The sequence below is a fragment of the Symphodus melops genome, assembly GCF_947650265.1.
Source record: "Symphodus melops genome assembly, chromosome: 15".
Lineage (NCBI taxonomy): Eukaryota > Metazoa > Chordata > Actinopteri > Labriformes > Labridae > Symphodus > Symphodus melops.
Window position 1 is genome coordinate 20616653 of NC_136705.1, and position 27892 is coordinate 20644544.

General features: G+C 40.3%; 2 protein-coding genes across 4 annotated transcripts in view; one reads left to right on the forward strand and one right to left on the reverse strand.

The window, feature by feature from the left end:
• Positions 1-27892, reverse strand: part of crtac1b (cartilage acidic protein 1b) — a 66839-nt gene that overhangs the window by 20104 nt on the left and 18843 nt on the right. Inside the window, exons 12-15 of one of the 2 annotated variants that reach the window (XR_013780716.1) lie at positions 27623-27768; positions 27126-27168; positions 26843-26986; positions 24312-26266 (exon numbers count right to left, since the gene is read on the reverse strand). Coding sequence is in view for 1 of the 2 variants with exons in the window: in XM_079362753.1 (XP_079218879.1) it covers positions 26139-26266; positions 26843-26986; positions 27126-27168; positions 27623-27768 (461 nt within the window). In the remaining variant the exon portion in view is untranslated. Of the gene's footprint in view, positions 1-22841; positions 26267-26842; positions 26987-27125; positions 27169-27622; positions 27769-27892 lie in introns of those variants that run through there. The other variant, XM_079362753.1, reaches the window with a different exon arrangement.
• On the forward strand, positions 1345-27726 carry LOC306835941 (golgin subfamily A member 7B-like). Of its 2 annotated transcripts, XM_079362755.1 has the most exons (7): positions 1345-1452; positions 6834-6959; positions 8350-8502; positions 13092-13193; positions 15051-15257; positions 23927-23989; positions 27640-27726. In XM_079362755.1, the coding sequence occupies exons 1-5, from the start codon at positions 1441-1443 to the stop codon at positions 15132-15134; spliced, it is 477 nt and encodes a 158-aa protein (XP_079218881.1). In that variant the 5' UTR covers positions 1345-1440; the 3' UTR covers positions 15135-15257; positions 23927-23989; positions 27640-27726. The 2 variants fall into 2 exon arrangements, with proteins under 2 accessions (XP_079218881.1, XP_079218880.1); XM_079362754.1 differs by lacking the exons at positions 23927-23989; positions 27640-27726 and adding an exon at positions 16304-20140 and having other exon boundaries at positions 15051-16203.

Consider the following 27892-nt stretch of genomic DNA (forward strand, 5'->3'; position numbering starts at 1 on the left):
TCTATGCATACCCCCCCCCCCCCCCCCCCCCCCCCCCAGGAATGTAAGAAGTGTGTGATTAGATTTGCATCTTTTTAAGCTATCTAGAGCAAGCAGCAAGCCCCTGGCATATAAAATTACTTCTGCATAATACTCATTTTGTTTAAGCTCCGTCGTCTTATTTTTGGATTCTGCATCCATTCATTCAGTTGGAGGTTGTGTCTTTATGGATAGAGTGGAGTGTATATCTACCTCATGTATAAGTGACAGGCTAATGGACACATTTCTGTACATCATTAATCATGATTCCCAAAGCAAATTAGACTTTAGCCTCCTCAGCTCATCAGCTTTCTTCTTTATTTTTAATCTAACCCCAAACATTTTAACGTCCTTGAGAGAGTCAAGGGCAAAAAAAAACAAACAAGATTCTTTCCCCCCCACCCCCCCCAGCTGCCACGTTTTTTTCTATAGCCCTATTTGTGAAGTTAAAGCCGACCTTTTAAAAAATTCAAACCCAGTAAGACCTTGATCTTTTTGTGTAGTGGAAGAATTAGCTTTTCATAAAAGGAAAAAGGGGGAAAAGAACAGCCAAGTGGGATGTGATAAATGTTTAATATGAGCACTTTCTAATGGTGCATTAAACATATGGGCTCTGGTATGAGTCATCACTGCATGACCGCTTTGCAGCACAACCAGCCTGCATGCTTTTAAAGGATTGCCATGTTGGCCACAGAACACCTACAGGATGACTGTATACAGCGCTGACTGATTATAAACAGGTTTTTAAATGAAGCAGAGCCTGACTGTGCTGACTGTAACACGTGATTCACTGTGGTTTATCCCTTGGAACTTATGATCCAATCTTTAGCACTGATGATTAACACTTTGGTATTATAGCTATAGAGTGGCTTTGATGTTACATTTACTAAAACATGAATCAAGCTTTATTTTTGTATGAATGCTCATATTGTTGATGGAATATATTTGTAAAGTTTTTATAATCAGAAAGTTTCATGAAAACTGTGCCTGCTGATCTTTTTAAGCCTTTGAGAGGGAATTTCTTTGTCGTTGAGGACTTGATTGACCCCAAAGAAACCATTAACCGTGAAATGTTTTAGATTATTTATCTTCAATGAATTTATAAACAAGTCACAAAAAGAAAGAGGAATTTTAAAAACATCCTATTACTGATTTCAAAGCGTCCTTGAGGACCTTTACTGAGAACCAACCCCTCTCTGTTATGTATTAAAATCTAATTCTTAACAAATTGGCATATCCTATTATCAGTTCAGAGATAAAACTCGCATGCTCGCGCGCGGTTTCGCTCGCGCACAAGCACGTGCATGCTCGCTCGTGCCTCCAGTTTTCCTGCCAGGCTGTGAAGTCGCGTTGTCCCACACTGCACGAGCATACGGTTGTTGATTTCAGCACGGGACAGATCCTTCACCCTGTTACTGCAATATGGCGACAGAGGTAAGAAATGGGTCTATTTCGCTGCCTTCTCCGTATGTTCTGTCAACAGGAACAGAAACATGACTCTGCACCTGTTTTTGTAAAAGGACTGCAGCTTGAGAGGAGCAGCGTTGTAAACTCAGTGTCTTGCTTGTTGAATCTCTGGTGTCTGTATCTTCCTGTGGCTATGCTGAATATCACCTTAAATCAGACGTGTCAAGTAGACATTGCTTCGATTAGAAATGTAACAGGGGGATCACGTAACGTTTTCTAAGAGATGTTTTTTTCATTCAGGAGCTTCACTTACTTTCAGCACTGTTCATGAGCTCTGTCACTGCAGACTGATACCTCCAGACCATTTTTTCTCTTTTATTTTCATTTGAATGCTTTTGTTAGGAAATGTGAGGAAAACAGATGTGTATAATCTGGAAAGAGCACACAGCTCAGGAGACTAATACGAGTTATGATGGTGATGGAGAAGTCAGCACCATGGACAGGGACATCCCCTCTTTCCCTATGGTATACTTTTGAATAAGCTTGACAAGATGTAGTCATTGCGTTTTGAATAAGTTTGATACTCCATACTAATCTATCTGGGACTTGTCATGCCTGCACTAAATGCAGTTAACATGATTGTTGACAAAAAAAAAGTTCACCAAGCTCCTTGAGACAATAACAAAAAGTCCTGTTACTATTCTATGTCACAATTGCAGTTTTTTGTTCCCCCAGCATCAACAGTGTTGCTGATGTATTTTTAGCCTCAGTAATGCCTGATGGCTCTCAGGCCAGCAGTATGTCTTCCTCAATGCCACCTCTATGCGTCCTTGGTGATGTCTCCGTAATGAAGCCATGAATGCCTTAGTTACCATAATAATGACCTCATCAAAGAGGACAGCGTCCACCCTTGGTGGGACGCATACATTATTTGTTTATTCATGTATTTGGATGTAAGATACGCCTGAAAGAATCTCATTTATGATTGAGTGAAGTTATAATTACGACATAATGATGCAGCAGGTAAAGGTGCAGTGGACAGTGTGCCAGGCAAGATTTGTGAGTGTGTGTTTTTTTTCTTCCTGAGCCTGCAAGGCATTGGCAGAGCAGCCCTGATTTCCCTCTGTTGGGTTGCCAACGTCCCTGTCCAAGCCCCATCAATTACACACACACGCACACATGCATGCACACAAACACAACATGCACACGCACAGAAAAACGTAGAGTGTGTGGAAGCAAGACAGATTTTATGTCCAAGTCCATCAATTATCTATGGCATATTTAATGCTGACAGGCTGCTGCAGTTTGTTACCGTCAGTGATTGGACATTGAGATGAGCTGCACAGTTTGCTTCCTGTTCATAGTTTTATCCATCTGTCGCTCGCTCGCTCTCTCTCTCTCTCTCTCTCTCTCTCTCTCTCTCTCTCTCTCTCTCTCTCTCTCTCTCTCTTCTCTATGTCACCCTTTCCCCATCTACTTTAATATTAGAAGTCATTTTTATTTTATAAAGAGTCAGCACATACAAAGTGATCTGCTCATGCTGCAAACTGTTTGTGCTGCATGGTTGCTCTCTGGATCCATTACATCCACTCCTGCCAGATCCTCCTCTTGATCTTAAGGCTAGCCCTGGATGGAGTATGACACTGTTGACGATTAATGTGTGGAAGCTCAGGCACAGGATCAGCTCTCTTTTTAAACAACGCACCACTTTTATCCGAAAAAAATAAAATAAAATCCTGCATTGGTTCCACAGTCACTAATCTTCCATCTAAATGTCAGAAAATGTGACTGTTTATTCAACACCGTCTGATCTCAACGATTTATAGACCTCTGGGTCCCTCCGTTTGACAGTAAACATGACTAACTCTGCTACCAGTGTAAAAAAAAACAGTTTTATTACAAAGAGATGAAAAGAGAGAGCTGACAGAAAGGAAAAAGTACGAGATTGAAACATAATTCTGTGAGTATTTACTGTATGCCCTTTGCAGCATCTGCCCACTGGCAGCACTCACCCATGCTGTCGTTATGTATTCCTTAAGCTGGAGTGACTAAAGTAGGAAACATGTCAGGGCAATGAGAGTCACACAGACCTACAGATCTGAGCGGGAGAAAACAACCTTAGGGTATTGAGGAGGGTATGATAGAAAAATGTTCAAAGTTGTGATCTTTTTTCTTTTTTTTTAGCAACTGCAAAAAAATGTTGACGTCTTTGAGTGCTTTGCTGTGAACCTCAGCAGGCGCAACCAGTGCCCTCATTAATAATTATAAATACAATAGCGTGCGTCTTTACAGCTTTTCTTTGTTAATCAAACGTTAAAAAAACAGTTTTAACAAAGGTTGTTAATTAGAATGTTAACAAAGCCAGCTTATACAAGGCACTGTTTGTGTTTTGTTTCGTGCATTTGTTTTCAATCTTTTGCTCACTTGATCCATTATATTGGTCTCTGCCATCGATAAGCCCTTCATCTTTACTTATGTTCCCTCTTATCTATTCAATCTCTGTGTTTAAACCATGTGCAAAAACAATTTACCAAACTAAAAGCCCTAGATGTGTGGGAAGAAGAAAGTCAGACAGCTCGACAACAAGCAGGTCTTCTTAATAGATTCCTTTGTGCGCTCTATGACACTTTCACATCGCTGTCTGCTTGTGTGCTATATTTATACTCAGTAATAGATAGACTGGACCTGAACCCTGGTCTCCCACCCAGGAAAGTAAACATCAGCACTCTGCCAACAGAAAACATTTATCTAAGAAGCTCAAATGGACTCAGACAAGGACACTCTGCCAGTAACATCAACGACACGTAACAAAAGAAATACTTGATGATGTCCTCTGCTATCAAACTGAATAGCTGTGGGAGGACTGTAACAGTTGTAGGTGACTTTTAAAGGGGTACATTACAAGCTTCCTGGTTAATTAGGGAGAGATTTCAGAAAAAAAGTGTTTAGCTCTTAAAGAAGCGTTTTAAATCGAATTAAATGTTTAAATGTCGAAACACAAGTCTTTTTTTTTAAGTTTTTAAAGTTGAAACACAAGTTCACAAATCCAGTACAATCAGTATGCAGAGCCTGCATAGTATAAAATAAATAGTTCTTGTGTTTGATTCTCTGCCTCACAGACTCATGGCTTCTGCCTGCTTTGCTCAGCTGTGAGCTACATGATGAACGTAGCATCATGATGTAAGGCAGAGGTCACAACACACCATGAAGCTCCACTGACCTGCATAGCTCTGGAAAACAACGTTTCCTGTATCGAGTTTAACATCAGCTTTCCTCTTTCTTCCTCGTTTGTTTATCTGTGCCCCAGTCTTTAGTGGACTTCTTATATTTTCCTTCTTATTGATAATTTTTTCCTAATTCCACTCTTTCTTTCCCGTGTCTTTATCGAATTAGTTTCCTGGCTTGAATATGTTCATACTTGTTTTTTTATCTTCAGTGCTTACCATTCTACTTTCTTTCAAACTTACTCCCTTTTCTCTTCCTCCCCTTTTGAACAAACCTCAAAGCATGAAAACCCCCAAAAATCCAAAACCTGACCAAAGAGCTTTACATCTGGCACCAAACTGAATTCCTACTTTGAACAACTGACGACTTTTCTGCCTTTTAAAGTAAAGCAGAAGCGCAAGTGAAAGTTGAATGCAGGACGAGTATTTTCCCCTCGTGTATTTCTGCTTACAGGGCAGATAGATAGATGTGATTTATTGATCTTCAACAGATTGTGGAGCATACTGCTTTGATCTTGATGCATCCCTTACTTGCATGTGTATCCACACATTCTCATTGATATAATCTTAATGAACCTGACTCTCAGCCATCTGATTCTTACTTGGATTAGATGCTCGATCATGTGCTGATAATTGCTTCTATTTATAGTCTGACTTGTTGTTCATCATGATGGCCCGAAGATAGCGCAGAGAGAGGAGAGGGGGAGTGTTGGAGAGACTGAGAAGGCAAGAAGAAGGATATAAAAAGCTCTGTGTGACAGAAAGATCCAGTACCTGAGATGATTTTGGCTTCCAGCTGACAGAAATAGCAGCGTGAATGCTATTCCTGGTTGTGCGAGATATACCCTATATAGAGATGAAAGGTTGGCACTGTCCCATGTCTGCTCACATGAAAATGACTCACTTCTACATCCAGGTAACATCGTAACCACAACCTCTGCTTGATCTCACAATAAAGACACAGTAGTAGCAAGTCTTAAAGAGAAGAATATGTGATTCAATGACTCAATATTGTGATAAATGAAACAGAAGTAAAGAGTTTAGATTAGCTAACCCTCCACTTTCTTCTGTTCTTCCTGTTTTACACAATATGTGCATTCCATTGAAATCCAGTAAATTGGCAGCAATTAATACAAAGGTAGTTCAGCTTCATCTACTCAACCAAAACAGAGCACAGCATCATCAGTGTACTCAGACCTCCATCCAATGGTTTAAGTGCACTCATACTAAGAAAGAAAGCTTTTTTTTTTTGTTTTGATAAAATATTGTTTCTTATTTATTGGAATTTAGTTCAGACTTTTGCGATGTGTACTGTACATAGCAAATGCTTTTACTATATTGCAACAAAGTTGTGATTAATTGTGCAGCCCTCTGTAGCAAGCTAACCTTTACAGTTATGAGTATGTTTTTCTGTCCTAATGCTGAACACATCTTGTAAAAAAAAAATGTTTTTACATCGTGTGTGTGACAGCAAGCTTCATGCCTCTCTTGCTGTTTTTTCCTCCACCTTTTTGTTCACGTCTTAATCTCCCTCCACGCTCCCACTCCATCTCTAATTGCCGTACTCTTGAGAGGAGTAATTTAGAGCAGCAGGGGACAAGATGCACTGGCCCACTTGCTTGCTGCTGTGCGCTCCTCAGGGGAAGCCTGTTTGGGTGTAAAATACACCACTCAGCACCAAAGTGCTGTGAAGAGGATTCTTTTAAAGTGCTCGTTATTGCTGCTATTGGGCCTGTTGATGTAGGAGGAATGTAGTGAGAACTCTAACTAGGACTGTGCTCCTGTTGATGTAGTAATATAGTACAATTCCCTCACTGTGTAGCCCTTTTGTACCACTACTGTTCGGCAAATAAACAACCTAGGACTGGCAAGACTTAATACATCTGGAAAGAAATATATTTTTAAATATTATGTTTTAGTTATAAGATCAGCCAAAACCTCAGTTGGACTGTACGGTATATCAGCAGAATCTGAGTAAAAGAGAGTAAAGTTGTCAGAAACAATTAGTGTGATGGTTTTTGCTTAGGCAGCAATTTTGTTCAAAGAAATTAAATAATCTGCATCTTATGTAAAGCTACAACTTCGACCTGTTATAAAAAAAAACTGTGATTTTCAAGAACCGAATATGCTTGTTTTTTTTTTTTTTTATATAACTTGTGTGCTTTCCCTCTTTTCTGTGCTTAGTTCCATAATCTGCAGGAGCTGAGGCACAATGCATCGCTGGTGACGAAGGTGTTCATCCAGAGAGACTACAGCGAAGGCACCGTCTGCCGCTTCCAGAGCAAGTTCCCCTCAGAGCTGGACAACAGGGTGAGCACAAACACAGACATCCAAGTGCAATTTCACAGCAAAATGACACATCACCTGAAATCCACATTCCCACACTCCAACACAGTGAGAGTGACGGTAAAGTATGGCTTCAAACACTACGAGGGGAGAGCCTAGATAAAAGAATGCAGGTGAATGATTGAAGATTTACAGGGACGTTGCCATTCATGTGCTAACACATGCAGAGGTGTCACAAGCCTTCCTCACTCAAATGGAAGAAACAAATATTTAGTATTTGTCTTGTGTGATATGTACTGACGGCTCCACAGAGGAATTATCTTTTCTGTCTGTTGTTATTATTGATTGTATTTCATTTACATGAACTCACACAACAAACAAACTTCTTCCTGTGGAGTGGCCGTGAACCTGTCGCTCTCTAAAGCTAAAGCTAAAGCTAACGTTCCTGAACATAACCGTGCAGAGAGGGGTCTTTGTCATATTTATTAGGGTTCAAAGTTCACTTGATACTTTGATGGCTGAAACAATGATAACAAATGTGATAAAACAGTTTCCCCTTAAATGTGTTGAAGCTAAACTTGTGATTATTTTTAACTCATTTATTAAAGACAAAAATTCCTACTACTAAATAACAAGAAGTGTATGTACTGAGATACTGCCTATCGCCGAACACATGAAAAACTATCTGAAATGCAAACATTATGCAGATAGAGGCAAACTTCTGCAGTGTGACCTCTAAGTAACTCAGCAGACAAGCGCAGAATAACTCTACTAGTGTCACAGCTTTATTCATCATATGTTAAATGTGTTCTGTTTATTCTCTGCAGAAAGAAAAAAAAACACAAAAGAAACCCCAATGCTTTTATTTTCACACTTAATATGGGCACTGGGGGAATGTGCTTCTCATTTGAGGTGCAAATTTGCTCTTTTTACTTTGCTGTGCTGGCATCTGTGGAGGTGTTTTGTAGGGCTTTTTCTTTTCTTAAGATGTTCTAGTTTTTAAGGATCTGAAGCTGACAGACCACACACACACACACACACACACACACACACACACACAGAGGGAGTCAGACGAGAAGAAATAGAATCTGCATCTCATGATAAATGGTCTCGATCAGACCACTGCACATTTCTTTCACACCTTTGTCCAATGTTTCATCTTAGTTTCGAGTTTCCTCATATTCTGCAGGTGAGGTGTGTTTATGGATTGTTCGATAAAGTAGGAATATTTTGGGTTGAGCAGAATGCAGCTGGTATGTTTGGCAAGCCGTTTTTATAGCTGAACAGCTTGCTCCCACACTTATGCCAGAACACTTTTCGCTCCTGCAGTCCTCGTGTGTGTGTGTGTGTGTGTGTGTGTGTGTGTGTGTGCCTCCATATCTCTACCTGGATTTGTGTTTGTGTTTGCAAGTAGATTGAGCGAACATTGCTTGAGGAGACGGTGAAGACCCTGAACTCTTACTATGTGGAAGCTGAAAAAATCGGAGGTCAGTCGTACCTGGAGGGATGTTTAGCTTGTGCAACAGCGTATATCATCTTCCTCTGCATGGAGACCCGCTATGAGAAGGTAATCAATCAATCACCTCCCGTACATCCTTTCACATTTTAAGGCTGGAGATGAACTTTCTGTTTTTGTTTTGTTTATTGATTGTTGTTTGTTTTATTGTCAAAGTTTCTTTGGGTGTTTAGAAAAGCGCTACTGTATATAAAACCAATATATAATCATTATTATTAATAACAATGTGTGTTTGTGCAGCGACTGACTGCTTCATGAGCGTAATTGTAAATGTACTTGAGTATATGTGACGCATGCCTGCAGAGGGCACAACAGACCGTTTACACCATATACAACTACCTGATGTGTTAGGTGTAAACTACAAATGGAGGAGGTAGCTATAATGTTAATTCTGAGATCAGAACAAATCAAACATAAACATCAGTAATCAGGAGTAACATCAGATCAGCGGAGGTGATGACCAATGTGAGAACACACTGTTGAAACTGTTTCATCCTTAAAGGCAGAGTTGTAAGCCTGCAAAAACTTCAACCAATGTCTCCACTCACTTCCATTTTTATAAACCAACCATGCCTTCCTGTCTCTCTGCTTGCTCTCTACCGATCCATGCTCGAGCCCACATGCCTTATAACATGACCTGAGCAATGGCACTTGTGCATAGAGAGGGGAGGGGGTGGGTGCAGACAGAGGACTGAGAGAATGCTGCTCTCAAAATCATATTAGTTTTTGAAAACCGACCCTGCCTTTAGTGTAGCTTTAATAAACAAAAAGAGTCCTGAAGTCTCTTTGATTGACAGGCATGTTAGTCTCTGTGCAGTTTGTACAGATAAAGATCATTTTTTTGTTCATCTTTTAATATTTTTGTACATCTTTTTAGTGGTTTCAGTGGGTTTCTCCAAACTCTGGAGTTGATTCTTGCTCATATTAGGTTTGAGGATTTCACAAAATGAGTAACAGCTGTGAAACTGACACACAATTTGAGTTTACAGCTCAATTAGTATTTATTTACAGCTGCTTTTCCGAATCTCCAAAACCGCCAACGACTTTTTTTAGTAGCCTCTTTTTCAATGTTTAGTAAAGCAGGTTGGCTCATCCACAAATATATTCAGTTGTTTTTTGCAACATACTTTGGGTCTCTGAGGCCAAGCTGCCCTTTCACACAGGGGAACAAAATCAAAGATAAAATCCTGATCTGAAACACCTCAAAAGCCCACACCTGTGCAGCGTTGGTCGAAGCTTGGCACGCCAACTCTCACACCACATTTGCCTAAAGCGCAACAAAGATGTCCATGTTGAGAAAGAGCAGGTGGTTAAGCCTCTGTTAGCATTGTTGCAAGATTGAACAAGTAGGCAGGCATACATAACACAATCACATACACAGAAGCATACACAGTCATTTTGATTATTTCCCTTGTGACTACACAAGTACCTACCGGTGTTTTAGAATAAACTAGAGTGTAGCAAGAAGTCCCAGCATGCCTCAGTCTTCTGATCTCTGTCACCCACAACGTTCATCTCTTCCGTCTTGTTGCACTTTGCAAACATTTCTTAATCAAAGCGGCACAGAGGGACTGGAAGCTTGACCAAGAAGCACAAAAGGACTTATTGCAGTGTTGAAGTCGTGCAGAAATGTCCCAGTCTGAAGTTCCTTTCATCTCCCTGTCAGCTGGGTGCTGCTCTACTGAGACTTTCCGATGCTATCAGCCCCACAGGAGAGCTGTTTATTTACATGTTCAACTCACTCACATCTTGGCTGAATGACATTATGACCCACAATAATCAAATACACCCACCCAAGTCGATGCTGTTTCCACACATCAGTGAGCATGGACCTGTGTGCAGATTCAAACCCTTGATGCTTATATCTCACCCTATCAAAGGACACTGATTGCTCCCAGCATGTCAGAACAGATTCATGTGCACAAAGCATTCATAAAGCTTCCCTCACGCAATAGTATGTGCCCTACATCTATTTCCTTCTTCTGTTATTCTCAAGAATGTGGCTCCACGTATGGGACTCACTCCAACATACGAATACACACATTTAAATTTCACTTTCTGATGTGAAATCTTGTAATCTAACAGAGGAACACAAACCTGTGACATGCATGTGAAACAGATTGTGACACCTTTGCTTCTTAGGCGATACTCTAACACTCTCACAAAGGCTTTTTTTTTTGCCAACAGGGCCAACACACACACATACCAACACAAAAGGGGTACAGCTTGTGTACTTGACTGTCATATTGTTACGCTGAAGAGGATTGAGCTGCCCTGAGAGCTTGCTAGCAGCGAAACGGTTGGCCTTTTCCCTGCACAACAATAACCCCATTAGTCAGGGCTGGGCTCTGTGGGTCTCCGCTTCCTCTCTGTGATATTTGGTTGCCTTTGATGGAGTTTTGAACAAAAGACACAGTTTGTTTTGCGTATAGGAATTAGTGCATACACTGTCGTTATTCCAAGCCAAGCACTGATTGTATTCTGCTTACATGACATAGATCTGACTGATTAAAAGCAGCACGGTGACGCTAACCGCTGCCCAATGATGGCTTCTTACATTGTTTTACACAGAGGGACCTCATGTCTGATTGTAACATTATCCAGACAGTGTATTTCAAATGTTGTTTCTTCCTCTTACAATGGGAGAAAGAAAGAAGCATTCTTCTGTGGTTTAGTCTCCACTTGCAGGGGTCACTATATGAGCAGCTGTGCCTGCAGCTGTAACAGGCCTTTGACCTGCCGGAGGAGTGATTCTCTGTGTGTTGCTCACTCTCTATTGTTTTCTTTTTTCTGAAGGCAGAAAGTGCTGAACTGACCTTAAGTTAACTTCAAGAAAAGGATGTGAGCCATTTCATGTTGGATAGAAAAGTTTAGTAGTTCATGAAAACATTGTTTTACCCCTGATACAGCATACCACAAAGAATAAGTCTTTTTGTCATTGTGCAAAAAACCTCTGTTAACTGCTTTGAGTAATTAAATAATAAAATGCATAAATAAATAAAAACTATATCAGGGGGTTAATAAGACAAAAACAAAATTGCACTGAAGTAAAATAAAAATAAGAATACATGGATATTAAATAATCTGTAGGTATTAACATATAGTTTAGAGTGCTGTGGCTGTGATGTGTCCTAATGACCTTTATTTCTGGATCTTAACTGCAAATAGCAACAGCTTGTGTAGCTTACCCACTAAGACTGAATTTTAGTCATGTCACTGTGTTCCCTATCCTAAAATGCCAAACCCACAAAAATAAGAACAAAGCTGGAAAAAAAGAGACTTTTCTTTCCAGCAGCTTTCAGGAACTTTCATTCTGTGGTGAGTTAAGCAGTTATCTCTGACCTCTTTGCTCATCCTGTTTGGTCAAATGTAATGAAAGGTTCTTTTGATCTGCAGGCTATAAACGCTATAAACAGGCCTAAGGTAACTATATAGAAACTGACACATTTCTGATGGCCTATTTTATTTTCATGAATCAAATAAACTGAATTAAGCCATTCTCATAACCAGTTAAAAATCCTAATATTTTGGTTTCATGTAGATTGCTATGTAAAATGTTTATTATATTCCAGTCTGTTATTTTCAGTCTTAAGTGACAACAATGTGACATTCTAGCTCAGTCACGCAGATATGCAAAAGGGTTTCTCCTCCTTCCTGAGTGCTGACAGCTCCCTCAGTGTACATGAGTCCCAGTGGAGCGTGGTTTAGCTGATTGACACGGTAAGGCAGAGTTTAGGAGAGGCATGGCACAGCGGCTCTGTTACTGTCCACAGAGGCATAGCTGAGGCTAAATAAGCTGCTCTAATGATGCCACTCCGGCTAACATCTAACCATTTAGCATCACCATCCATCAGTCAGCAGTCATTTGGTTGCTATCAACTGCAACCTGGGAAAACATCACAGTGCTTGACTTTTAATAAACACTCTTCAAATCTCCAGGGTAAACTGTGTGTGTAGTTCAGTGCTTACTGAATTCATGTGCAAAAGTGGGGTCGAAACTTGGTGCTCAGCTTCACTTCACTGCAGCTCTGTGGTCTGTTTTTGCACAGTTGAAGCAATTCTCACTTGCTTGACTGAAAATAGATTCTTTACTAAAACAGTCTTAAGAAACTGTCCCCATCACATTTGAGAGAGTTTCTAAATGGCGCAGACAGTTAACCAAGGCATGACATTTAGCCTGAGACAGCCATGTTTGGAATTAGGAACCAAAGCCTTTAAATGGAAAAATTCAAAAAGAGAAAAGCTACGGCTCGTCAATTCGAGTAATTCAATTCATACAGCTTTGCTTGACATGAGTGGCTTGGAACTATGTATAAAAATAACTGCCATACTTACAGTATAATGGAATTACTTTGAGTTTAGACTGTAATGTTCAGGAAAAACAAAAATGGGCAATGACTAGAAAAGAATATGTATCACATGCCACATGCTTACTTTGCACAAAAGACCACAAATGATTTCTTCCATTTTTTAGTTTTTCCACCCAGAAGATGTTATGCCAATCTTTACCCTCTTGTATGTTTATGTTCAGTGTAACCTGCACTTTAGGAAGTAATTTACAAATAATGGATTACCATTTGGAATTGCATTGTACATTTGTCTTTTTTTAACCCTTCTTTATCTTCCCTGATTTCTTCCAGGTGTTGAAGAAGATATCAGGCTACATACAGGAGCAGAACGAGAAGATCTATGCTCCCAGAGGTCTGCTGCTTACGGACCCTGTAGAGCGAGGAATGAGGGTTGTATCCTTCATTCATCTGCTGTTCTTCCGATTGAAGTTTGAAATAAATTAATGGTCAAATGAGGCTCAGACGTGTACAATAAAGTAGACTTATAGGTGGTACCAGTAGATAAGAGTTTCTAAAATACAGACTTCATTAGTCACATCACCCAGGTTAGGGTTGTTTCAACTGCGAGAAACATCTGTGTTAAATTAATGAACAAGAAACACCTCCTGCTGCTCACACACTACCTTTAAGGTGTCCTTGAATGAATGAGGGAACCTGAACCCCAGCTGCTGCAGAGGAGCTGTTCATTTCCCAATCTCTGTGCCCTTGAGAAGACTTTAAGTGGAAGCAGGGCAGGGCTGAAAACAGCGTTCATGCTTTGTCAAATGTAATCTTAAAAGAGAGGAGTAGAAAGATGTGATGACTCATCAGCCCAAGGTGTTTGTGCACTTCAAATGTTTTTACATTGCGAAAACTATTTGTTCTGTTTAATCATTCCAAAACTAGGTGTTGTATCACAATCAATTTTGACATCTGTTACTCTTAAGATCACTAACCTACATTCAAAGTTGAGTTGCTGAAATGTCACGTTGCCAGCAAAGGATCCTCATGGGAGAGAGTGCGTGTCCAGTAGACCATCACACAGGCCTGGCCCAAGCTGACGTTAAGGATCGGCTCCAAGTCACAGGGCTAACAAATTTCCAACACGTATTAGTCAGCAGAATGCTCTACAATATGGTCTCTGTTTAGGTAGACGAGTAGAGGCGTGTTTCTTCTAAAGAACAGCAAAATCATGTGTCTTACTTCTATCAGTTTTCCTTTATTGGCAGGATCTTTCAGTCTTGTATTACAAGAACCGTTTTATTTTTTCGGAATCCAATAAACACATTCCTGTGCAAAGATTTGTCCTACGTGGAGACATAATTTTTTTTCTATGGTGGGACTGATACAAAACCTGCATATTGCTCGGTTCAGTTTACTAGCCTAGTACCTGTGCAGTTAAAAAGATTTCAACAAAAATAGTCATTCGCATGCTAGCAATCCTGTATTAATGTGAAGCGCTTTCTACCATTTTATTGCGTCTTGTCTTGTTTAAAGTCATTTTGTTTGGTTGTGAAGAATTTTCAAATTATTTACTTTTTGCTGCCTCTTACTAACATTAGACTCTCTGCTAATGCAGCAGTATAGTTACTTGCTTTTGTAAAATTGTAAACAGCTCTTGGTTAACACGTAGTTGCCAGTTGCAGCAATAATACAAGTTAACTTGCTGTGAAGGTTACTGTATTGAAGAGACTACATTTCCTGATCATTTCCTCGGGGCTGATTGGTGCATAGGCTGGCATACTCAACCATACTGGACAACACTTTGTGGCCGTTTCCATTACTTGAATAGATATTGAGTGCTTTGGCCATTGGGACCTCATGTTTGTAAACAAGTAAATGAAATGACTTTATTTGCCTGTCCCCCGTCAATGGCTCCATTTAAACATGTAGTTTGTGCACTAACATATTTATTTTGGTTCTTTTATGAGCTGTTCTAGATGCTACAACAATTTCTTTAATTAACATGTTTGACTTGATCACAGTCAAAACAAGATGTTATTGCAGTTGGAGCTCCATAGAGATGAATACATGTTGAGAAATAAGCAGTATAAACTGAGGGAGCAACTGGATATCCGGAGGAGAAGGAGAAAATATTCAAGCACTGATCTCTCCAAGTGCAGAAAAGCTCATGAGATGGAGGTTCAGCCAAACATTGAGAACACAAAACTGTGGGATGAAAAATGAGTTGTGAAAGTTGGAGCACTTTATGCATCCTGTGTTAGAAAACTGTCTCTTTCATTATGTTCCTTGACTCATTTTTGTCTGCAGCTAGAGATCAGTCTGTTTGAGGACCGGGGCTCGGGCAGCTCCAGTCCCAGCAGCACCATGTCGTCGGCAGGCAGCGCTCGGTGACTGGAGGGGCAGCACCAGGCTTACGGGTACCACCACAGGGGCAGCGGGACACTCACCAACATCCGCATGCTGAAACATGAGAGCACGAGGTTCTAAGAAGAATGGAGAGAACAAGGCGTGGAGGTGATCTACAGCATTCACACTCTCCCTGCCACCTGAGAACAGGAGCTGGCGTACACAAACACACTGGATTAAACACAAGTGCAACAAAAACCCTAAACTTAGACGCTAGACAAATGTACAAGCCAACATCCAGAGTTTCTATGAGGGAATATCCTTTACTTTACTTTATTCATCATAATTCCTGTTCCAATTGTTCCATTCACTTTTTTTCTCTCTCATCCATCAGCCTGTTTCCATGACTCACACCATCTCTGTCTTAAAGCTGATTCAGCTGGCTTCAGCTTAATTTAACTTGACATCAATGCTTGATTGTTTTCAGGGAGGTCACTGTCACTATGTGTATCTACTGAGGCAGCCTTAAGTCTGTGCAGCAGCTCTGAAATGTAGAAGGAGGAAAAGTACTAGCCTCCTGGGAGACTGAGTGTTCTCCAGTCTCGCTGAATGATTGCATTCATGTCAGGTGGTTGAGGTCAACCTGCTCTGAATGCTGGCAAATTGGGCCCGCAGTGGGACCATTGGGTTCTACGCTCTGTTCACATGCATTTGGCTTCAGTATCAAACGGTTAACAGAGAGCACCTTGAATTGTTTATTCTTCTCATTCACAGCAGTGGATGCTGGTGATCCACATCACAGCTGTAGGTCACTACGCTCCTACACGCTCTCTTTTCTCTCTCTCTCGATCTTTCCATTCAAGTCAATTCAATGTCTTTGTTGGTAAAGTTTCATGAACAACTTCGCCAGAGCATAAAAGCACAATTTGATCAGATATCCAAAACAAACAAAAAAAACAATTATGGTACGAGCAACAAAACATTTAGGTACAAATCTTTATATTGTGTACAATAGATGAAAACAGATAGATGCATACAACAATGCCAAAGTACATGCACAAACATGAATACAGTACATTAACTATTCACACCAATTGAATTTTCACATTTTACAGTGTTACAGTAGACATTGTTAAAACACCGTTCATTGGGTTTACAGTCAACGGAAACTTTCAGGGATGAAGATGAAGTACATGCAGAAGTTTAAAGTAGAGTCTTTTAAGTTTGTGTCCACTTGATGCTGGCTGCAGAATCACCTGAAATCACGTACACAACCATTCAAAAAAGCTTTTACAGCACAAATGAACATGTTTACACATTGTATGGGGGGGAATTGTTTTAAAACTTAAACGTTTTGATTCTAAGAAGGATACGCATTATTCACAATAAGGTGTGGAGCTGCCCTGACGACAGGCAGGTGTGGTGTAACTTGTCAGATTTGCCTCAGCTCCTGCTCTCAGCCTGTCGTTAGGTTGACTGAAAGTTGGGGTGGAACAACATTTCCAGCATAAGGACTGCCTTCGATACCTCTACAAAGCCCCCTGCAGTAACAGATGGTTGACCTCACTCAGGCGTCGTCCTTAATATTGGCAGTCTATGGTTTACAGCTGACTGACTGTATGATGCACAGGTTAACTTAAAAACCGTCGTTTACACTTAATATTTGATTTCATATCAGACCACTCAAACGCTACCTCTTTATTATGCTTGACTTTAAAATACAAGCAGACATTGTAAAAGACCCCTGAAAGAACATTTACAAACGTCTCATTTAAAGGCTGAAGACAATAAAAAACTGTTGGTTGCAAAACATAATGCATTTATATTAGAAGGACAAGCGAGGCTAGATCTCAAAAAGGCAAGTCTGTAAAACAAACTGAACCTGTCTTAAATGAAATGTACAAGCATAGACATGCAGTTGTAACAAGACATCAAATGGAAAAGTTCAACGGGGGTAATACTTATGCAAGGTTTTTGATACACACATGTATACACCCCAGTGACTGTTGGCCATGCTCACCTTCACAAACACAAACAAGCACACACACATTCTGGCAGACACAGAGATGGACTCGACCAAGCCCGACAGTACTTTCTGTGGTCTCAGCTCATTGGGAACACAAAATAAGCCAGGATATGTAAGATCAAGCCAGTTGGCCTGGTTGTATGTACATGTCTCGTGTGTCAGTGCCATCAGTCCTAGTCCTATCTGCTGAGAGATGAAAGCGTTTGGATCATTAGGGAGACGTCAAAGAGTGCAGATCAGTGTGCTTAAAAAGATCTGAACACTCTGAAACATTTCCTGAGAAACTGAAACAGTGTGGGTTGTTATCTCTGCAGCTGTTTGATGTATGTTATCCAGTACGGGTGTTAATGACAGGAATGTGCAGGAGAAGCTGCCCACATATAGTTTATTACCTGAACCTCAAATAGTCAGTCTGTCTTTGCTTTCTTGCAGATGCAGGTTATTTTTTCTCCATATTTTTAATCAGAAAATAAACAAGAAATAATGGAAATTAGATTTTTAGAAAAAAAATTATCTGACACAAACACAACAAGGTCAAGAATCGAAGATTATTTGAGTTAAATAGTGCCATCTTTTATACTGCATTATCAGAAATGTAGTTTGCACATTTTTTTCCATTTGTCAGTGGAGCAGTTATAGCTCCCTCTAGGGTCAGACTGGGGAAGCTCTGCACTTCTAAGAGACAATCTCAAAGGAATTAGTCTAAAGAAAACAATTGAAAACATGAAATAAAAATATTTATATGACATTAATTTTTCACACTACAGTACATCAATATTCAGCAGCCACCTTTTCCATACAAACACCTTCAATACACGAAAGACAGACTAGCCTGAGGAGCATTTCTGTCTTTGTGGGAAACACTGCTAACTTTGTGTGTGTGTGTGTGTGTGTGTGTGTGTGCGCGTGTGTGTGTGTGTGTGTGTGTGTGTTTGGAGGCTGACGAGACAAAAGATGATCATTATGTGACAAAAAATGTTGATGCCGGGAGACAGCACACCCACACATTGTCTTAGAAAAGACGAGACCTCCTGAAAACACTTGAGCCCTGCCTCATTGTCTGCATGTTCTATTTCTGTTGCCATATTTCCCTTCTTGTTATTCAGCCATTTTTAGTTTTATTTCCTGTGTACTCGCCCTCATACCATTAAATATATGTTCATTCTGAAAGTGTAGTGGTTTACCTCTTCAGCAGCCACCCAGCAAAACCTTCAGCAGAGACCCTGCCTCCAACCAGCCTTTTGTACTTTGACCAGAGCGTGTCATTTTGGACTTAAACTACTTACTGCGAAGTCATTGAAGAATCCCTTCCATCTAGTTGATAGTTTATTTTCATCATGACGATTTACTTCCTTGATGAACCAACCGAGACTTTTTCACCACAGCAGTTGAGTTCAGTTGTGCTTGTGTTCGGCCTCCTGTGCTTTTTGATGCCTTCATGTTTCATCCCAGTGGAATGGATACCCAACCTGGGGCTGATGGACTGAAAAAAAACTGACTCTAAATATGACTCTTGACACTGCCAATAAGCAAAGGAGCTCATTGGACCATGTATAAAGAAATAAACAATGAGTATGTTTTGTAAAGGAGAAGAGCAGTATTGTACATGCTTGTCAATGGTTATTAGTGTGTGGGGTGGAAAGAAGTTGTGGGGGGAAATGCCATTACGCTATTTTATTCCAAACATCACTGTTTCCCAGAAATAGTCCTTAAACAGATTTTTGATATTTTCATTACCTCTCTGATTTGGGCATCCAGTGATGGAGCAGCTTTTACAGTGTTAAACTGCTGAGTAGTGTTTTCTGTGAAATGAAGACATTGTTTGTCTTTGTCCAAAATAATTTGAAGTATTCGTGATCTAGCTTATGATATTGTTAGTAATAATAACAATATATAGGTATATTGTGGAGTTTGATAGATGATTGATGATAATGATGATGACACTCAGGGGAAAGCTCTAAAAGTGCCAAATGCAAAGTTGAAAGGTCTTAAAGGATAAGTTCACATATTCAGTGGTTCCAGCAGCTAAAGTGTTGCTAACATCGGTCGTTTGGTTGGTGCTCATTGCTTCCCAAACTCAAAACATTTACATTTATGGATGCACTGATGTGAACATTGGTGCAGATGTCCATGTTGGAAAGAGGTTTAAAGCACCTGACTCTGAATCCCCAAATTTTCCTTTTACGCGACCTCTCTTGGTCTCGCTCGTGCACTAACCACTAGGCTACCGGCGCCCCTCCTTCAATTCAACTTTCATTGGACATACTGCAATGCCATGCCATGACGTGAACTGATCCTTTAAGACTGAGAAGAAAAAGAAGCACTGTGTGGGAAATGTAAGGAGTTAATGTAGCTTGTTCTTTCAATAAGTAAAGACAAAGGAACAAAGTCTATGGCAAAGTAATAAATGTATTTTTATCAAAAGATTTGTATTGAGATATGACTACAGGTTTATGTCCTTGATGCTCCATCATGCTGACTGTAAAGATAACCTCTGTGCCAGCACATCTTTGGACGAGTGATAATATGTAGTCCATATCAGTGCGACAATGTCAAATATTTATCATGAACTGTATCTGAAAGTGCAGAAAGTCTTATCAGTCGAAAGTGTATCCCGGTTTGTATGTGAAACTGTTATGTGAAAGATTATTCATTGTGCGATATGATGTCTTCCTGAAGTGTGAAGAGGAAATGTAGAGTTCTGGCACCAGCCTTTTTGAGTTGCTTCGAGCTGGTCGGGCTTGAAGGAGACTAAGACTGCATTGATGTTTAATGCTGCATGATGTTTGTGTAAACAAAGCGAATTCCAGATGACAAGAAGGGAACTCCCTCATCAACGAAATCCCTCGGTTGTGCTGCTGAGAGAGAAGAGTTTATATCTTATCTTGATGTTATTTATGTGTTTGCATCCGATTATTTACTTATTAATTGATTCATGTATTGTTTCTCAAAGCTGATTACTATTCAAAGCCTGGGGAGTCGAGCTTCAACTGTCGTCAAGACATGAATAAAGTGTCTGATGAAGCTGGTTTAAAAGAGAATTATTTTAACTTTTTTTTTTTAACAATGTTCAATTTATAAGTTATATGCACTTTTTCTTAATGAAAATTCATAATAGGACAAAGTCCTATTATCATCCTTAAGTACAGTATGTTCTGTAGGTAAGATGGTAGGGCTCAAAAAGGCTCACAGAGAAACGTGTTTTAAATCAATGAATCTAGTTATTTAGTCCTAAATTCATTGACTTTACAGCAGGTGAAGAAAGTGCTAACTGGATTAAAAAAAAAGACCATTGGCTGATTGGTGGCAGTAGAATACGCTGTATAAAAAAGACTACTGCACTTTCTCATTATAGGTCTATTTATTGTATAACATAAACCCATAAATGTTATACTAGTACTAACACTAACACAAAACAGGTGGACGACAAAAGTATTAACATTAGTCACTCAGCAAACGTTTCTCTTACAAGTTGTGTGTAACCAAAATGTCAACTGTTTTTAACGTTCAGCGTTGTGTTAACAGCTTGTTGCAGAGCCCAAACTGACGACAAAAAACGTTCATAAAGGTTTAAAGGTAAAATATTTTTGGGAACTACTTGTTTTTGCAGAGCAGTCAGCTCCATGTGTGAGCATGAGTGTGTGCCTTTATAAAGTGTGCAGTGGATCAATCATGGCCTGCTCATAAGGCTGAAAATTAGTGATAAAGTTCTGGCTCATATCGAGGCTTAGTGAAGATCACAGACGTGGAGACTGTGAGAGTGAACTGATATTTTCTTAAAAACGGAGCAGAGGAGTGAAGAAACATCTCAACACCTGGCAGAAAAGGTCACTTTTGCACTAACAAGCTATTCTCTCCGTCTACACAGACCTCCTTTGTTCTCCTTTTTTAAAGCCTCCTGCCACAAGTTGTTGCTTCAATTGTTTTGAAATTCCAAGTTTTTAATTCCTCAATTTTGGCTGCACTACAATTTCTGTGTGTGTACTTCCTCAAAACTTTTCCTGCACTTTTATTTCTTGCTCTCTACACATAAAAAAACAGGCTTTCATTTCTCCAAAAAAGTAACTTCTTGTATTTAATGGTTAAAATGTTTATTCCTACAAATGACAGAAAATCAGAACCCCACCTCTGCCTCTGTTCCAAAAACATTTTGGCTCGTTGCAGTGTCTGGCACACACAGAGAGCAGTCATTATAGTGAACTTTATAATTCTGTGCATGTGCTTAATGCATCAAACATGGTCACAGGACCATGCTTCAGAGAAAAGTCAGGCCTGTAGTGACTTTAGAGGATGTTCATATCTATATTCTGTTCTAGCGACTCCTGTGTTACTAAATGATTTAAACACACTGATTTGCTCCCTAAACAACAGGAATTGAGTCATATAAAATTGCTAACCCTAGTGATGGTCTCATGAGGCTTAAAACTAGGTACTAATGTTTGCTGACACTCACCCAGCGCCAACAAACATTTATCAACATTTGCTGTGTTTAAGGGTTACCTTCATAAAAAGACTTCTGGGTTATTTGTTCATGTATGTTTTGTCTGATTTTTAGCTTCTCTTTTAATTTACTTATATAATCATACTGCCAAATAATCCTTTGAAATGATGAAGCGGTAACACATAGTGAAACTGCCACATTTGTATTTTAGCCACATTTGATTGACTGTGCTTACACTGTTTTTTTAGACTCTCTTTTAAGGCGCGGCCCATCCACCCCACAGCTGCCTTGCCTGTTGTTGTTGGCATGAATATCCTCTAAACCTCAGTGTGATTGACAGCTCATGCATTGCGTCTTATCCTCTTGACCTCTCTCAAATGCAGCGCTGAAGGCAACATTTGAGCACAATTGACGGCATCTTAGACTGTAAACGTTTAACCCTTCAGATATGTTGCTAATGTTAAAGGTGCGGTGTAGCTCATTTGGGGGGATTTTTGCATTTATTTGATCGGGCAATGGGTAGAGTAGGAAATGGGAACGAGTGGGGAATGACATGCGGGAGTGGATTCACAGGCCGGACTTGAACCTCTCGCGGAGTCATTAAAATGTCTTGGTCAGAGCAGTGGCTGATTTGACTGACAGCTGGCCAGGAGATTTAAGGCCCGCCTTTACTCCAACTCTTGGCTTGTTAATGACTTGATCAAAAGTTAGCTTATTGGCTTTCAGGCATGTTAGAATTCAATTGAAATGTTCCCAGCACAAACAGATATACTAACCTTAACTTTACTAGAACAAGGCCTCCTCTCCTCTGGCCTGCAGACTCATGGAGAGATTGCTCACAACAGTCTACTCAGAAAGCTCTGAAACAGTAGTTAGCGTCAAGAGCACATTTTAGAAATCCTGAGATAAAATAAACATAGCTACTCTGTGGCTGCAGCTGAAATAAAATGGCATGTGTAATGTACACATACACATTCCCTCAGCTTTTTGATCTGAACTCCTTCCGCTCTGTTTTTCCAGGTTATTTCCGTATAGCACAAACATTTTCTCAACATGTCGTTATATATCTGATCCCATGTCATTTTCTGTGAACGTTCATGGAGTGTGTATGTTGTGTAATGGCTGTTTGAGGTTTGATTAAGGGATTAGTAGTTTCAAGTCCAGGCAGAAAAAAGCATTTAGATTATTTTTCCATATGGAGCACATGCCTGCACACACACACACGCGCACACACACTCATACACACAAAGTGGTCCAAACTCCCCTGAAACACACACATTGAGCATTGTGTTCCAGGTTTTATTTTTCACAGGGACATCTCAGCTCGCAGTTCATTTCAGCAGAAAGAAACACAGCTGGAGCTTCTGGGACGCAAACAATGCAGCGGCAGTGAACATGCCAAACACACACACACACACACACACACATACACACACTCGGCACATCCTTCCTACAGTCCATTGGACTTCATTCAATGACACAAAGTTAAAGAATCACAGAGTGGATTTGATTTAAGCTTACCTTGTCTTTAGACTGTTCTGTTATTGTGATTACATCGTGTCATTTCTCTTCTTTTCTGTTGTTTTATACTTTCAGTTTACCCCAAAATACTTCCTCTAATAATTCTTCTTCCAGACATGTCTGAAGTGTTGTTTTTAATGATGCGATTCTTCACTGTGAATGCTTCGTTCTCATTTATTTCCGTCAGTATTACCTCAGGCTTCCCATAAACTCCAGTTTGACTGGACACACAAAAGGTTATATCTGAATTGAGTCTTGTGTAAAAAAAAATGGAGATTTCGCCGTGCGTTTTTGAGCGTGTGGAGTGGAAACATTATATTCAGTACATAGTATATTTGATTGCACATTGCATGTACACATATGCACAGTATGAGATCTCCAGAGGCTAACAATCTTCTGTGGTTTCCTTTCTCTGTTTACAAACTTCCAAATTAGCTGAAATGCTACAATCTATTTCAACACATTTATAGGAAAAGATACAAAGTGGATTCACACAAGCATGTGCTGGACATGAAATGACTACATTGTTATTAAGACTGTGATTAAGCAGGAGAATGTGGGCAAAGGGGTCATAAACAACTTTGTCCTTTTTTAAAGCGTGCAGGTTTTATAACCATGTGTTGATCTAAGTGTTCATGCAAACTGTGAGCTATCAGTCCTCTGTGAGTTCAAGAGTGGGATTGAAACTATAGAAAATGTCTTTTTTGTCTTTACAATAACATCTGTCAGCAACCTCAGTTGATCCTCTTTGACGTATTTGTAGATCGAACATATCTGAGCAGTTATATTCAAATATCAACCTTTAGCCAACATGATCTTGCTGAACCCCTTGTAACTCTCCCTCCACAGATTCTTTGGCTTACACAGAAAAGCATGACAACATCTTCAACGTGGATCCAACACAGATCCATGGTGAGTCATTTTAATTGCCTCAACACATCCATCATCGTTTGTTTATTAGTTCTTCATGCTCCGATGCCTCTCCGAGAGGAATAAGTCCAGTCTCCCAATCTCAGTGGACATGTTTGATATTTACAGGTGGCATCTGTGGTCTGAGTCCAACTCATTAGAGCACTCAAACTTATGTCAAGGGATGTTGTTGGTGCTCTTTCTTAAATGGAATGTGTGAGGTTTCAGATTTTTAAAAAAAGTCCAAAAAATAAAACGTTTCCCTCAGCGAGTGAAAAAAAAAAAAGAGGGTTACACACACACACACACACACACACACTCACACACACACACTCGGCCTCTACCTCTGGAGGACTGTACAGGCCAAGTCTCAAAGAACAATCTATCTCCTGCTGAGACACTGATCGTGGGCTTATACTGGATACATTTGGGGTTGCATTGCGTAGTTTGTACACTGGGATTGCTGAGAGGAGAGCTGGTGCTCCTCTACAGAATAATGAGAAAGCAAAACACCGTTGGCCGTCTGGTTTTGCACAACTTTTCGATCAAAAATATTTCATATATTCCTGTGAACTATGTGATTAATTGCATTTTTGAGTGTGGCCTTTTGACAGGAAATATGGGAAAAGAGGAAGTGGGGGATGAAATGCGCCCTATAGTTGCTAACTAGGAGTCGAAGCAGCAAAGAGTTTGATGGGGACTGTACGCTCTTTGTGGGGAACTTACACTACCATCTGAGCTAAACCGCTGCACCAACTGCATTTTCCTACAAACTGCTTTTTCTAACTTTTTTAAGGAAAATCAAATATTTAGACATCATTTTTCAAAATGTGTATATTTGTCACTTATTTAGTTTGTTAGCGTTAGGAATGACTGTCATAAGCAGGATATGAAAGCTAGTTAGTTGACAGAGACACATATGAATCATAAGCCGCTGTAGTCCTGTCTAATTTCATTTTGTCACAAACAATTCACAGTTTTAAAATGTTATTAATGTGATAAAGGCACTTTCAAGCCACTGTGCTTCAACTCTAACAATTGGAAGTCACTGATGTTACATTAAAGGGACAGTGTAATTTCTTAAGACCAATACTTTTGTTTTTGAAAAACATGCTTAAGAATCCACATTTTGTGAGTTTTTCTTCCTTTTCTTGTCACCTGCTCATTATTTGATTATTTGATTTCAGCAGGAAAATAAGCAACATACTCAGTTGAGAAATAATATTAGCAGTAAATATGGTATGGCAATGTCCATTCAAAACGTCTACATCAAGTGTCATGTAATTAAAATTTGTGTCAGTCAGTTGTGAACGGTTTACGTTGAACTCATGGCGCCCGTTCTTTACATGACTTAATTAGCTCCTGCCTGTGTTTGTGCTCACACACACACACACACACACACACACACACACACACACACACACACACACACACACTTGTGTTTACTCATCACTGTGCTGTTGTTCTATTCATAGGTAACAAAATATTACCAACCATCGGAGACAGATGGTCTGGCATATGTTCCTCTACCCAACTGCCTTTTTGGATACGACAAACACTCACACCCACACACACACCCACACACACACACACAAACGTACAAAAACAAACACAGAACCTAAAGCGCTGAGACCTGCTGTTTCTCAGCATCCCAGTTAGCCCATTATAAGAATGAGAGTGACACTGTAAGGATTAACATAGTGGCATTGTTAAGCTGCAGATGGGGCCTCAGCGTGTCTCTAATGACTGTGGTCTCTGCAGCCAGTAGATCTGTCTGCTGTGTGTGCAGAGGTTAATGTGCTGCAGCTTCACTTATTGACTTGGCCTCAGTTCAGGTCCCACAAAGATAAGTGCCAGGTGATGACGTGAGGGCTCTGCGGGTGTGACACAGTTACTTCTGAACCCCGTAGCTCCCAGCGAGCATGCTCCCTGTGTGTGTCTTTACAGTCCAGAAGGGGCCGGGAGCCAAGAGGTGACACATAGCAGCAGTGAGGAAGGGGTTAGACTGGAAATAACAGGTGGAAAAAAACCATAGCAGAGATCCACAGAGGAGAAGAAGGAAGTAGATGTTTCATGTTAAGTTTCTCCAAGAGTTTCTGTACATTCCCCTTTAGGAGTGGAGAGCATTGTGATAGGCAGAAGGCTGTAACAGCTACAGTAGTCCAATCTTCAGATGGGTAGAGATGAGGGACAGCACACAGACCGAGAGCCCCCAGAGGGAAAAGCCTGACCACTTGTTGTCCCCAGAAGACCGCGTTCCTCCAAAGTAAGCCACCTGGGCTGCAGAGAAAAGCAGAACAGAGGACAGGGAAAAGTTGACCACTGCACTGTGAAGAGTCTTCTAACAACGTAACATAGTCTTATGTCCATTATCATATCAACGTATTCAAGATTTGTTTTTAATCTAAACTTAAAATGTAGTCATCAAGGTTTCTGTGAACTGTCTTTATACTGGGTTCGAATGGTTTGAAGGTTCTCAGATATCCAGTGGGTGTGACTGACCTGTTTTTGAACTAGATCTCCTAGAGCTTATGAAGTTTTTTTAAACTTTGTTTTTTGTGGACTTCCTTGATTACACTACTACCTCAGTATCATTTATGCACATTTTCTTCAGCCTCCATTTTTAGAGGCTCTGGTGGCTTTGAGCGAGCACACTCACATGAGGGAGGTGGTCATGCAAGACAGCAGGGTCCAGGGAGGGGACACGGCCTGAGGAATGTGCACCTTTAAGCCTTTACTCAAAAAGCAGAGTAATTAAGGCAGCTTAAGGCATCTCATTCTCTGGCCGTGCTACCTTTGTTCTCCTGATCTCTGTAATCCAGCTAAGTCTACCCTGACTCTGCCCGAACCACTCACCCACACAGGCCGACCCATCGTCGTTGGGCTCAAAGCCCTGGTTGCATCTTCTCTTGGCGCGGCACTTATAGCTGCCGTAGGTGTTGGTGCAGACGGGGCGATCAGACGGGCACATAGAGGGAAACTGGGTGCACTCATCTTCATCTGAGGGAGGGGGAGGCGAGTGGAAGAAACACACTTTGTCTTTATTTTTTACAAGGACAGAAGCAGAGAGGAGACAACAAAAACATATATATATATATATATATATATATATATATATATATATATATATAAAACTTACCTGTGCACCGGCCGTTCTCATTCAGAGCAAATCCATGACCACACTGTAACACACAGGCAGTATATTAGAAACAAGAAAAATCCTATTTTGGGGTTAAACAAGTAATGACATTGTGCTAAACTGTTTGTGTTCCAGAGTTGCAATCAGCATACAATTATTCTTAATGATCACCCTTATCTTAGAATTAAATGGCAGACTATGAGGTATCATTATTGTTTTTATTACACCTTTAGGGATGCAACTTCAGCACAAGTAAACTGAGACAGGACGAAGTAAGCGCACACATTTTAAAAAGCCCCCGTCGTAAGGTTAGAGTGATAAAGGCTGCATTATAGCCCCTAAGCAAAACCTAACATCTTTAGTCTCCTAATAGTTGATTGTTCCCAAACTGATTTAACCATTAAATGCACAACCCATTTTTTAAAAGTCTTTAAGAAGTGGCACAGTCTGTTCAACTTTAAATACGACTCTATCTTTGCTCTGGAGCTCTGCTGCACCTCTATCTCTGCTGTAGGAGTGACCTCCTCCTCGTCTCTTGGATAGTGGATCTCTATCACCGAGTTGAGGTCTGAAGGTTCCAGGGGCCGGGCCAAAGATCGACCATCCGGCCAGTAGACCTCCACATTGGTGGCCACATCTTTACCTAGTGAGACACAAGACATACACATACATGTAAGTGATTATTGAGGACTCATAAGGTTCAGCACAGACAGGACGGTCAGTTATCCTCGGCTGTTTTCCTGTTTTAGTGAGAGGTAGAGAAGCAA

Coding starts and splice junctions, on each gene's coding strand:
- LOC306835941 (XM_079362755.1), top strand. Junction 8,503..13,091: donor TGGAGACCCGCTATGAGAAG/GTAATCAATCAA, acceptor GATTTCTTCCAG/GTGTTGAAGAAGATATCAGG. Junction 13,194..15,050: donor TAGAGCGAGGAATGAGGGTT/GTATCCTTCATT, acceptor TTTTGTCTGCAG/CTAGAGATCAGTCTGTTTGA.